Source organism: Rhipicephalus microplus, chromosome 7, assembly GCF_043290135.1.
Source record: "Rhipicephalus microplus isolate Deutch F79 chromosome 7, USDA_Rmic, whole genome shotgun sequence".
Classification (NCBI taxonomy): Eukaryota; Metazoa; Arthropoda; class Arachnida; order Ixodida; family Ixodidae; genus Rhipicephalus; species Rhipicephalus microplus.
Genome location: NC_134706.1, coordinates 27,332,147 through 27,345,207, shown reverse-complemented (window position 1 = coordinate 27,345,207; position 13,061 = coordinate 27,332,147). Strand labels below are relative to the sequence as shown.

At 46.9% G+C, this 13,061-nt stretch overlaps 1 protein-coding gene across 2 annotated transcripts in view; it reads right to left on the bottom strand.

The window, feature by feature from the left end:
• The window catches only part of TyrRS-m (Tyrosine--tRNA ligase, mitochondrial), a 31,825-nt gene that overhangs the window by 14,090 nt on the left and 4,674 nt on the right, over positions 1-13,061 (bottom strand). For both annotated transcript variants that reach the window (XM_075868877.1, XM_075868876.1), the window contains exons 3-7: positions 11,609-11,753; positions 9,717-9,901; positions 4,316-4,417; positions 1,913-2,027; positions 42-120 (exon numbers count right to left, since the gene is read on the bottom strand). In XM_075868877.1, the coding sequence (XP_075724992.1) occupies positions 42-120; positions 1,913-2,027; positions 4,316-4,417; positions 9,717-9,901; positions 11,609-11,753 (626 nt within the window). The remainder of the gene's footprint in view (positions 1-41; positions 121-1,912; positions 2,028-4,315; positions 4,418-9,716; positions 9,902-11,608; positions 11,754-13,061) is intronic.

The window sequence follows — 13,061 nt, the reverse complement described above, 5'->3', positions numbered from 1 at the left end:
CATATATCACAATCACAATAAAAGGAAAAGGGCAGTCTCACCATAGGCCACATTTGACCTCGTTTTCTTGATCAGGTCGTGGCCCGAATCGATGTTGCCGAGCTGGTCACCACCTCCTATCTGTGATGAAAAATACCCGTCTCACTGAGTCTAAGTGAGTTCGCATCAAAACCACAAAGACTGCATTGAAGGACCCCTTTGAAAACATGACTGCTGCAAGCACAGTGAAGGTGAGCGAACAATCGCGGCAGCAGCTGCACGGGTGTTAATGAAACGCAAGTAAGTTTGCTCCACCGCGTTTCTTTACAAGTTACACCGCACTAAAATTCCCTAACGCACACTGAAACCCACAGAGACGCACAGAGTAGACTGGCACGGCTGGCGAGGGCATGTGTAGGTGTGCCAGTCATGGGTCGCTTGATACACTCACGTAACACAGACCTTGACAGTGCTGTGTGACAATGTCAAGTTACGAAGCGATAACATCATATAGCAGCGGTATGATGTCATCACTTCATCATCTGACCTTGAGCCCTGACGGGTCAGAAACTACATCCTACAGATAGCAGGCCCTCACTGCTTGGTGTGTAGGGAGATCGAACACGAAGCCAGGGTCACCGTTCTCGAGTTTGATGCAATTTACTGTGGGGCCGGGGCCTTTAAACAAGAACGCTGGTTTCAAAGTCAGTTTTGTGAAAAAGGAAACGCTGTGCGCCAGAGATAAGGTATATCTATATTTTGACGATGAAAAACACTATTGCACGAATTTTGAGGTTTCTGAAGTTTTAGCGCACGTAAGTAAAAAAAATGGTGCACTTCTTAATCACCGTATTTGTTCACATGCAAGAACACGTTGCAGTTGACTCTGACTGAACGAAACCTCAAAAGAACATGAAAATGTGTTCCAGTCAACAGGTACTTCGCTTATTGAAAGATCAATAAGGCTCCAAAACACAGGTATGAAGCAATCATGTTAGAGGGAGTTGTTCCATTCGAGTGGCAGTTCCGCTTAAGAGATTTTTGTTTACTAACGTTTACTGTTTGTATAATCTTATGTGTTAATCATTTTTCTTACCTATCAAAACAGTTTACAACAAAAAAATCACAACACAGTAAACTGCACAAAATACTTGTATTTCAGAAACTTATTGCTACAAAGAGGTTAAACTCAGAATAATTACTCGTTACCTATTAACTCAGATACCTTTACGAAGTTATCAAGCTTTGTTTTACTAATTGTGATGAAATGTATCTATTGTCGAAAGCACAAAAGTTTGAAAATAGTATTACTCTTAAAAAGGTCATACTTTGTTTTAAAAAAAATTCCTGTGACGAAATTCAAGGACCTCATCTACCATTCTGGCCCAAGAAACGTTGCATTATTTTGTTTGCTAACAAGCTGCAATGCGTCACATGCGAGCAAGTCGGCCCTGCAGCCACACCGTTCGTTACGGGCTAAAAATGGGATGCAAGTTCGATTTAATAGTACGCAATATAATCGCAAAAAAGGCAACTCCACAACAACAAATGTGCAGCCGAGTTCCACAATACAGCAAGCTTTGTCTTGCAACCAGCCGTTTGGCAGATCTGCAGCAGCGTCCGCTCGATTCTGCGGGCGGTCACGATACCCGAGTGCTGCTTCAACGGTGGATGAACTCTACTGGTGCACGAAAACTGTGGTTAGAAGATGGATGAGATAGGCAATGCATCATTGTGAAACATAAAGGCTGTTAGTTAAATGCGAGGGCCATAATATACACCGCAAATTTTGCAGTGGGGAGCCAGACTTGGCTAACAACAGGGATCCAAGAGAGTGTAGAGCGCCCACGGCAGTTGCACTCTTCGACAGCCGTGGGCCACTCAGAACAACCGAACTTTAAAACGAAGGAAAGCACCAAATACCTGTGGTTACCTGAAATCGACACTTGTAGTTGTCGTACAGGTGCAGCCAGTCGTACGCCTGAAACACCTGGTACGAGAACTCGGCCAGGCTGATGCCCTCGCTAGAGTTTAGTCGTTGCTGTACACTAACGAAAAAAGAGAAAGAAGCAAGGATAAACAATATTGAGATTTAAAAGAGTGACTCCTGTTTACATGCGCTCAAACCTCAATGTAACGAACACGTATACACTCAAGCCTCTATATAACGCACCTGGATATAACGAAATATTGGTGTTTGAGTCGTTGAGTCGAACGACTCAAACAACATGTCAACGGCGTCCGAAAGCTCTACAAAGAGCGCAGCGCCGTCGCCGAGCATCCTGAGACGTTTGACCACCGCATAAATTTCGACGCAACGACCATCCTTGAAAGCGAGACTAACTGGAGGAGAAGGTTACTACTCGAGTTGCAGCATATACAGCGAACGGCCCAAACATCAACGATTCTCTCGAAACCCTTCCCCCGGTGTATACCCACAGACTACGCTCCGTGGCGAAACTGGAGAGAGAGGAGGGGGGGGGGGGTCATTAAGCGCCACGCGAGTGCTTTGAAGACGCTGCTGCAACATAGCCGCTGTCCCCTCTAAGAAAGAAACCAAGTCGCTTCCGAAACGTCAGGTTTACATATCTTCACATACTTTTTGGTTGGAGTTTAAATCGTTTCCCAATGTAACAGCTTCGTGTAATGTGCACGAATCACGGAGGCCTTATGCTTGATGCGCATGCATGCCATAATTTAGAATACGTCGCAGGCACCGTCTTGGAATTGCAAATTTCAAGAATACGTCGCAGGCACCGTCTTGGAATTGCAAATTTCAATTTCGAAGGGCATGCCCTTCCTCGCGGCAAACTGAAAGTAGTCATGGGTGCCGTGTGCCAAGTTCAGGGTGCCCAATCATTATCCGATAAAAAGAAAATCAAGGTTAAACGATAAATTTCAGGCGCCTAGAGATTGAGCTGCTCAGGAGAATTGAATTGGATTCAATTAGACCAGTGTTGCCTGGAGATGATGCATGATAAGGGTGCAGAGCAGAATTGTGCACAAATTCTAAATTAACAGTAAAACTGGAAGGGAATACTGGCTTGGACGGGGCACTTGCCTGCAATTTCATGGTCAATTGTTCCACAAAAGGATTCAACGTTGCTGAATGCAATCTTAGGCCAACCTTTTTTTTTTGTTATGCAGAAAGCAGCAAAATATCTCTTTCTACCCTCTACCACGATGGTGACAGACGTTGGCAAACACTCCTATTGCCACATCTGGCAGACAGACAGGGATAACCAGCATTTAACAAACTGCAAGTTAGAATGGGCACCCTAATGTAACAGTTCTCGACTACCTGAACATGGCACAAAGCTCGAATTCTGCAGTGGACAGCTTGATTGCTAAAGTACGGCATGCGCCAATGGCATTTCTCGAAAGACAGGGAGTTTATTCTAGGAGCTCCTTTATTTACAACGCACAACCAACTGAATCCAACATTTAAATTTACGTCCTTATTATTGCACCACATTTAAAAAGTTACCAATTAATAGCCCCTATACCTTTCCTGGTGTGAGCACTGGATTCAATTGGTTGCGTATGGCAGTAGATGCTTGGACTGCTACCCGTAGCAGGTGTCTCATTTCCTTGGTTTAACGTTCGTTTGACTGCATGATGTTATGACAGGCAATGCCCATCAATTGCCCTTATTTATTTTATAACGCAGGTCAAGTGTCCCATCACTAGACAATTTCACACACATTCATCTTAAATGCAAGTTGTAAACAGTCGCTACTCGCAACCCAATTGTACAAGGAGTGTTCAAATGAAAAGGTACGAAATGACACTGTGGGTATAGGTGGACTTTATATACAAACAGCGATCACTTACCCATTAAATTGGAGATAGTTTGCCCAATAACACCGTCATGCTCTCATGTCAAGGTAAACACTGTGTACCTGATCACAATGATCCCATTGGCGAATGAGCTGAAGGATTCTTTGTTCCTAGAAATTCTGAGGCTGTGATAAGCTCAAAATACTAGCATCACTGAATCATCGTCTGAGTTAAAGTGCTTCTTTTTCAGTCTCTGCTCTCTTCAGCACATCCAGGAGGTGCCCCCACATGCTCCGATCCACGCCAATAACTTCGATTGCCTCCCCAGTTGTCTCGTTGTGTTCTCCCATAGCGGCATAGGCATCTACGTTGACCTTCATGCTCTTACGACCTTTCGTACCTCTTCTTTTGAACACCCCTCGTAATACATTTCAAGTGCAATTCAATCAGTTTTTGACATCTCCAGCTCAACCTATTGCTGCCTGTCTACCGTGACAAAGAACAAGTCACTAAATGTTTCAATGTCGATTAGGCTAAGAAAAACAAAGCAAATCACCTTGTTCTTGACATCATCTTTCCCAGCCTGAAGTTTCGGCCGACGGTACCAAGGAAGCCTATGACATCGTGGCCGAGGTACCACTCCGAATTCCGGACTATCCTGCGCAAGACAATACCATCCGCATCTGTTAACACTTCTTGTATGTCGTTGCAAACAAAAGGCATTGTATATGTTCTTATGAAGGCAATTTCAAGTGAATGAAGGACTCAGTGACCGACTCTAGCACCTTATACGGACACCAAAAACATTAAGAAAGGTTGTTGACAGTGGATTTATATGTTGTCCAAAAGTAACAGAGGTGTTTCGTTAGGGAACCGATTATACAACTTGCAACAACACAAAAAAGGCACGCAACAAAGTCTTTTTGTATGGGTTGCAAATCATAGCAGGTAATTAGCAGTTGCAGAAAGGTCTGCCCTGTAAAATACAGCGGAGCACAGTTTGGTCAGTCCCACTGCCAGAATCATGCTCACATTGTCAAAGCCTTCAACAAAACATCATTTAAGTATAGCAACATGCAATTTATTTTTAAAATCTTCACTATGTGGTTTTTGTCCTTAATCCCGATCGGTTGGTTAGAAAATTTGCCGAAATATTGGATGGTGCAATGCGAGATGTTCAAAGAAATATCTGGCACATTAACTTGTGTCAAAGGTGAACATTAGGCAGAAGTTCGCCTGGTTGGGATAGAAAGTGAGGCATTCAGAAAACTCCAACCGAGAAATCGTATCACAAAACCTGACGTTTGGAAGCCAGACGGACTTCAACCTCAGAGGTGAGAAAGCCAGAGATGTGCGGCGCTTACATACGCTCGCTCGCCTTGAATGACAGGTACGCCACGACCCATCGCGAACCCCGGCGGTAGAGGGAGGGCAATGTCCCCCTGGAGCGGTTGATGTTCCTCGCTGTCTGCTGAATGTGCCAGAATTCGAGGAGGAGTTACCGTCGGGTTTCATAACACAATTTTTCCGTTGGAGTCTTCTAATTGCTTCAGTACCTCGCTTGGTTTCTAGCAACAAAAAACATGAGAAGTTGCTTTCATCTATGGAAAAGCTAGCAGCTGAAAAATGTGGCTCTAGCATTTGTCTGTACCAGCAACTGCATATGAACGTTTCAGGCTAGCCTGTCCCTTGTTTTGAAGGAGCAGGAAGCACGTAGAGACTCTCTCAGAACAACGTCTTCGTGCAGCAGCCAGCGCCGTGGCGACGCACGAGGACGAGTGCACCCATCGTGGTGGTCTAGTCATTACGATGCTACACTGCTGACCCGCAGGTCATGATGTCGAATTCCAAATGCGGCGGCTTCATCATGACGGAGACGAAGCCCTAGAGGTTGGTGTGCTTGCACGTGGTGTAGTTGCACTTTGAAGAACCCCAGGTGGTCCACAGCCCTGCACTCCAGTGTCTCTCCTAAGCATATTGGACATAAAACACCAACAGTTATAGTAATAATGCCACGTTCCATTTCACAAGTTTTTGTTATCGTTCCGAAACACCACACGATTCTCGGCGCAAACCGCGCCTGCAGGTTTCGAGAAGGTTCCGGACTGTAGTAGATCATTTCGATAAGATCACGCCCACTGTGCGAACGGTACAGATTGTTCTGGAACCTACGCCACCGCCAGCGATAACGCTAGAACATTCGACGGCAAGGGTATAAATGCCGACGCGCTTCGCCGCTTGTCAGTTGTTGATCGAAGGCCGACGCTGCGTTCGCCGCTATCAGTCCGAGACTGCTATCTGTGCAAGACTGCTGCTGTAATTAGACTTTCCCTTTACCGGGCACAGGTTCGCCCAAATAAACAGTTAAATCCCAACACGAAGTTTCCTGTTTTTGGCCACGTCTCGACCCCGTGACATCTGGTGGAGGTGCTGGGTACACGGCTTGACGGGGGCGTCCGGTACATGAACGAAGCAGTCGACGAAATCGAAGTCGACGAAAGAGACCGAGAGAAGACGGCGTTTATAACACCGGACGGCCTCTTCGAGTTTAAGGTGATGCCCTTTGGCCTTTGCCCAGCGCCTGCAACTTTTCAACGCGTTATGGATACAGTACTGGCAGGATTGAAGTGGCAGACTTGCCTTGTGTACTTGGACGACGTCGTCGTGTTTTCCTCGAGTTTCGACGAGCATCTTCGGCGCCTTGAAGCTGTACTTCAAGCCATCAAGACGTCCGGACTCACACTGAAGACAGAAAAGTGCAGATTTGCGTATGAGGAGCTCTTGTTTCTGGGACACGTTATCAGCAAGTCTGGAGTTCGTCCCGATCCACGGAAAACAGCCGCCATCGCCGACTTCCCGCCGCCCACTGACAAGAAGGCCGTGCGCCGATTTCTGGGCCTGTGCGCCTATTATAGGCGGTTCGTGAAAAACTTCGCCCGCATCGCCGATCCTCTCACTAACCTTACCAAGGCCGACGTGGAGTTCAAGTGGGAAACGCCACAGGAACACGCTTTCCAGGAGCTTAAACATCACCTCCAGACGCCTTTGTTACTTGCCCATTTCGACGAATTCGCTGAGACAGAAATACATACTGACGCAAGCAGCGTAGGTCTTGGCGCCGTTCTTGTGCAGAGGGCTGACGGACTTGAAAGGGTTATTAGTTACGCCAGCCGATCGCTATCCAAAGCAGAAGCAAATTATTCCACAACAGAAAAGGAGTGCCTCGCCATCATCTGGGCTACGTCGAAATTTCGCCCCTATCTCTACGGCAGGCCCTTCAAAGTTGTGAGCGACCACCACGCCTTGTGTTGGCTAGCCACCTTGAACGACCCTTCAGGTCGCCTCGCACGATGGAGCCTGAGACTTCAAGAATATGACATTACTGTCATTTACAAGTCCGGCAAAAAACACTCCGACGCTGACTGTCTCTCTCGTGCGCCTGTCGACCAACCGCTACCCGACGACTCGGATGACGACTACTTCTTGGGAACGATAACTACCGACGACTTCGCTGAACGACAACGGGCCGACCCGGAACTTAAAGCCCTAATAGAATACCTCGAAGGCAGGACCGCCGAAGTCCCGAAGGTATTCAAGCGCGCACTTGCGTCGTTCTTTCTACGAAACGGTCTTCTACAAAAGAAAAACTTTTCACCGCTTCGAGCTAAGTACCTCCTTGTGGTGCCTTCAGCTCTGCGACCAGAACTCCTGCAGGCCCTGCACGACGATCCGATGGCAGGGCACATCGGTGTTTCCCGCACGCTCGCGAGGATACAAGAAAGGTACTACTGGCCACGTCTTACCACCGACGTCACTCGTTATGTGAGGACATGCCGGGACTGTCAGCGACGCAAGACACCGCCGACAAGGCCAGCGAGACTTCTGCAGCCAATTGATCCACCTTGCCGACCTTTCCAGCAGATTGGTATGGACCTACTGGGGCCGTTCCCGACGTCGGCTTTCGGAAACAAGTGGATCGTGGTAGCTACCGACTACCTCACCCGCTACGCCGAGACAAAAGCCCTGCCAAAAGGCAGTGCATCCGAGGTAGCTAAGTTCTTCGTCGAAAATATCGTCCTACGTCACGGCGCCCCGGAGGTCCTTATCACCGACAGAGGAACGGCATTCACTGCCGACTTAACTCAAGCGATCTTGGCATACAGCCAAACAAACCACCGCCGGACGACAGCGTACCACCCACAGACCAACGGCCTCACCGAGCGGCTTAACAAGACGATCGCCGACATGCTGTCAATGTACGTCGATGTCGAACACAAGACGTGGGACGCCATTCTTCCGTATGTGACCTTCGCATACAACACGGCGGTGCAGGAGACGACGCAGATATCTCCATACAAATTGGTGTACGGAAGGAGCCCGGCAACGACGCTCGATGCCATGTTACCCAACGTCACCGACGAAGAAAACCTCGATGTGAGCGAGTACCTTCAACGCGCCGAAGAAGCCCGACAACTTGCGCGTCTCCGTATCAAGAATCAACAGACGACCGACAGCCACCGTTACAACCTTCGACGACGCTTCGTGGAATACCAGCCCGGTGAACGTGTTTGGGTGTGGACGCCGATACGCCGACGTGGACTAAGTGAAAAGCTTCTGCGAGGGTACTTCAGACCGTACAGGGTGGTTCGACGTCTCGGCCCACTTGATTACGAGGTTGTCCCCGACGGCATCACGAACTCTCAACGACGCCGATCGCGACCTGAAGTCGTCCATGTCGCGCGCCTCAAGCCGTTTCATGCACGTTAACAAACTGAAACAGTGTTTTTTGTATTATTGTTGTATTGTAATTTATTCATTGTACTTTCTTGCATTCTTATTGTACCTTCATCTTTAGTTAAAGCATCGGGACGATGCCTTTTTTCAGAGGGGGGCAATGCCACGTTCCATTTCACAGTTTTTGTTATCGTTCCGAAACACCACACGATTCTCGGCGCAAACCGCGCCTGCAGGTTTCGAGAAGGTTCCGGACTGTAGTAGATCATTTCGATAAGATCACGCCCACTGTGCGAACGGTACAGATTGTTCTGGAACCTACGCCACCGCCAGCGATAACGCTAGAACATTCGACGGCAAGGGTATAAATGCCGACGCGCTTCGCCGCTTGTCAGTTGTTGATCGAAGGCCGACGCTGCATTCGCCGCTATCAGTCCGAGACTGCTATCTGTGCAAGACTGCTGCTGTAATTAGACTTTCCCTTTACCGGGCACAGGTTCGCCCAAATAAACAGTTAAATCCCAACACGAAGTTTCCTGTTTTTGGCCACGTCTCGACCCCGTGACAATATTATTAATAGCCTTGAGTGCAGCTTCCAATTCACACAGAATCTCCAACAAATCATATCTGTAGCCGTAACAGATGGTGCTTTGCATGTCAAATGCCATGGCCATAAGACAAACCAAACAGATACTTATTTTCTCATACGTCTCGCATATAGTATGGGCCACCAAAACGATGCTCAGTGTGCTGTTGGTATCACCTGCTAATCTTCTCAAAGAGGTCAAATATGTGCCAATTTGTTGCTAGGCCTTTAATATACTTTAGTCTGTTCCTTACATAACACAAAAATTGTTGGTGTTTTCGATTCAAAAACTACGATATTGTTATGAGAGACAGTGTAGTGGAGGCCTCCAGAGATTTTGACGACCTTTTATCAATGGGCATGCAGCTAAATTTAAGCACACGAGCATCTGGCATTTCATCTCCCGTCAAAGTGCGTCTGCACTGGCCGGAATTCGATCTTGTGACCTTCGGGACAATGGAGCACCGTAACCGGCGGGGGCCGGTTTCACACTAGCGTGCTCCCGTCACTTGTGCTCTTGCTTACAGTCGTAATCGCTAAAACCATGCTTTTACATCACCTATACCCTCCTTTCTAATAATTACTCTTTCGTTCTGTTTCTCAGCACAAAAATTGGCAACCCCTATCGTCACGTCACCTCAGAGGGCTCAGGGTCTTGTTGGGTTTGCTCGGCTTCCAGAAGTGGGCCGCGTGGTTCGCAAACACCGTCTCCAGGTTGTAGCGCAGACCGGCAACATTTTTCTCAATGACGTCCTCGTCCATTTTGTCCCGCTCCGTGAGACGGCCGCTGGGATCGCCGACTTGAGCGGTGGAGTCACCTATCTGTGAGAAAAACAGCCCCCGTAACAAGGTACTTCAGACCTCGAACACATCTATACTGGGAAGCAACCTAAGAAATAAAAAATGTAGCCTCCACCTACTGAAAGAACTACGGTGCACTTGCCCTGTGGAGCGCTGGTGAGTTTTTGTTCGAACCGTAAGCACGTTAAGCTTTCCCGGCTAATGTGAACATTACGCGTATCAAGAGTTGAAGGTTCGTTGTCACTGCTTAAACCATTACGTTTGGCCGAGCGGTGATGTCGGAATCTGCAAAAAAGTTTACCGGTACGTTCAAGTTTCCGAACTGAAGCAAATGACACACACGTGTCTGTACAGTGAAGTGGAATATCTGAAACACACAAGTGCTTGACGGGATGAAAATGAGCAAGCGCTATTCGCTGAAGCAATTATGCAAATTATTTGGGCATAATTACCAATCCAAATCAGTGCTCGAAAAACCTCCCCATTGATCAATATCCTCTTAGGCAAATAATCTGAACCAAAATCTTTGAATACGAAGGTTTCGGGTTCCAGTCTTACGAATAGAGAAGGTAACTTTTCGTCCGATTTAATTCTGCGCAATTCATGTCTAAATCATCATGCCACAGCCAGAAAATGTGACAAATAATGTCCGTCATGCTCTCACAGGCCTCAATTTGATTTCATTACCCAATGAAACCAAATGATAATTTACAGGTTTTAACTGCAGTGAACTAATTCAAATGTAAGTGGTAAAGAATGAAAGTGAATGAAAAACAAACTTGCAGCAGGTAAGGACACGAGTGAAGACTCTACCTGTGGCTAGTTGATTTTTCATACTACAGCTAAAACCCACAAATGCCCTCCATGAATAGGGCTGACAGTTGGGGCGAGTTGGCAAGGACACTTTGTTTAAGCAAACTGTGCAACAGAGAAGTTGAAAAGACTTTTTAATCACATGAACACAAGTTGCCAGCATGGTTACATAGTGCCACTTGTTTAAAGGGGCCCTGAAACACTTTTTTGAGTAACCATGGAATTAATTCACTGGAAAAGCGTATTACCTCACAAACTGAATGCCACAAAAATCTTAAGAATGCGTCCAGTCGGAGGGGAGTTACAAAGATTTGTCACACGCTGCAATTGCATTCTCTGTTCTCTCGTCCCGATCGACGAAATCGCTGGAAGCTAAGCAGGGAGGGATGGGAGGGGCAAACAAAAAACGTCACTCGCGCCTCGTGACATTGAGCATTTTTTTTCTTTTTTTTTCTTCGAATACATGGCCTTTTCAGTGCGATCGCGTGCGCCCGCGTGGACAAGTGACGACCTTTTGCGGCGACCTCTGTAACAACCGAGCGCGCCATGTTCGAATCAGCCAACGCTTGATAGATGTGCTTACTGGGCTTATTTTCCATGATTTGTCGAGAGAAGAGAAAGCTATTTTTAGCTGACTTTGATCATTTATTGTGAATTCCAGCCCACGTGCTGCGCTATAATATTTGGATCACGTGTTGTCGGGAGCCTCTACTACCAATCGGCAGCGTTTTCTGATCATGCTCAAAAAGTGTAGCAGGGCCCCTTTAAACAATGTAATGCCCTTTGTATTTCTTTAGCCCCAATGTCCTTAGGTTTCGTTAGGTTGTGTAATAAAAAAAAAGCGCCCTCGATCAACCCCCTCTGTTTTGTTGGCATAATTAGCTCTACACGGCTCGAGAAACTTTAGACACTTACCACAGCGATGACATCATGGCCCATTCTCTGCATGTGCAGCATCAGCACGATGGCCAACAGGTTGCCAACGTGAAGGGAATCAGCCGTCGGATCGAAGCCACAGTAGACGCACTGTTTCGTGGACAGCAGCTCAGCAACCTTATCACTGTCGAACGGAAAGTAGGAGAAATGGTTGCACTCAGAACGCCGATTAGAGTCGAGGCACGAGTCCGAGCAAAGCCACATGCAACTTACTGCGTGACAATAGTGGAACACGCTAATAACAAAATTTTTCAGCGCCATACGGATAGAAACAAATGCTTGTTATATACCGTAAAATTCCAAGCAAGGGCCCTTCCTACAACGATAGATAATCCGACCAAATTTGGAAGGGGAGGCACTTGCTCGGTCCTGCACCGAAATTCAATAAGGTGGCGGGAGAGCCGCAAAAAATAAATAATGCTCATGAGAGTTTCTCATCAAATGCTTTATTTATAAAGCGTTTCATAAATAAGATTATATACACATTCAGTATACTCATTCTTGTGGTTCCTTTTACACAAATGATGCTCATCTTGAAAATAATAATAATAAATGTGCCACGAGAGAGGAGGGGTAAGGGGAGGCTACTTGCTCTGGCCATTGGCGCTTACTTCAGGTCTCCCAAGAGATGAAGGGAGGGGGGTGCTTGTCTGGGTGGGGGACGCTTTTTCGGCGTTTTACAGTACATGCCTTCCAAAGAGCTTGCACGAGACCGCCGAGACAGAAATATTTGGGAGGCGTCTGCCAGGCAAGCGTGGGAATCCCTGCCATTTCGGTTTGGAAGAGGGAAGTGGACTGGGCTTCAAACTTTCTTTCGTCAAACAATGAAAACTCATTGAACAGGCACTACCAGTATTGATGTACGCAGATGGTATAGTGCTAATGGCCGACAACAAGGAAGATTTACAGAGATTGGTGGACATCTGCAGTGATGAGGGAGATAGGTTAGATTTCAGATTCAGTAAGGAAAGATCAGCAGTCATGATTTTTAATGATAATGAAGGTAGTGGGCTTAGAATACAGGAGGTCACGCTAGAGATAACACATAAATACGAATATCTGGGCGTATGGATAAGCATTGGGACCGAGTAACCAAGGGAACACGAAATATACGTGACGACTAAAGGTAACAGGAATGCAGCAGTGATGAAAAATAGGGCACTGTGGAACTACAATAGGTATGATGTTGTGAGAGGAATATGGAAAGGGGTCATGGTTCCGGGTCTGACGTTCGGCAATGCGATCTTGTGCGTGGGATCAAAAGTTCAAGCAAGATTAGAAATTAAGCAACGTGGAATAGGTAGGCTTGCTTTAGGAGCTCACGGGAATACACCAAATCAGGGAGTACAAGGTGATATGGGATGGACATCATTTGAGGGCAGGGAAGCTAGCAGCAAGATAAAATTTGAGAAGCGATTGAGAGAAATGAGAG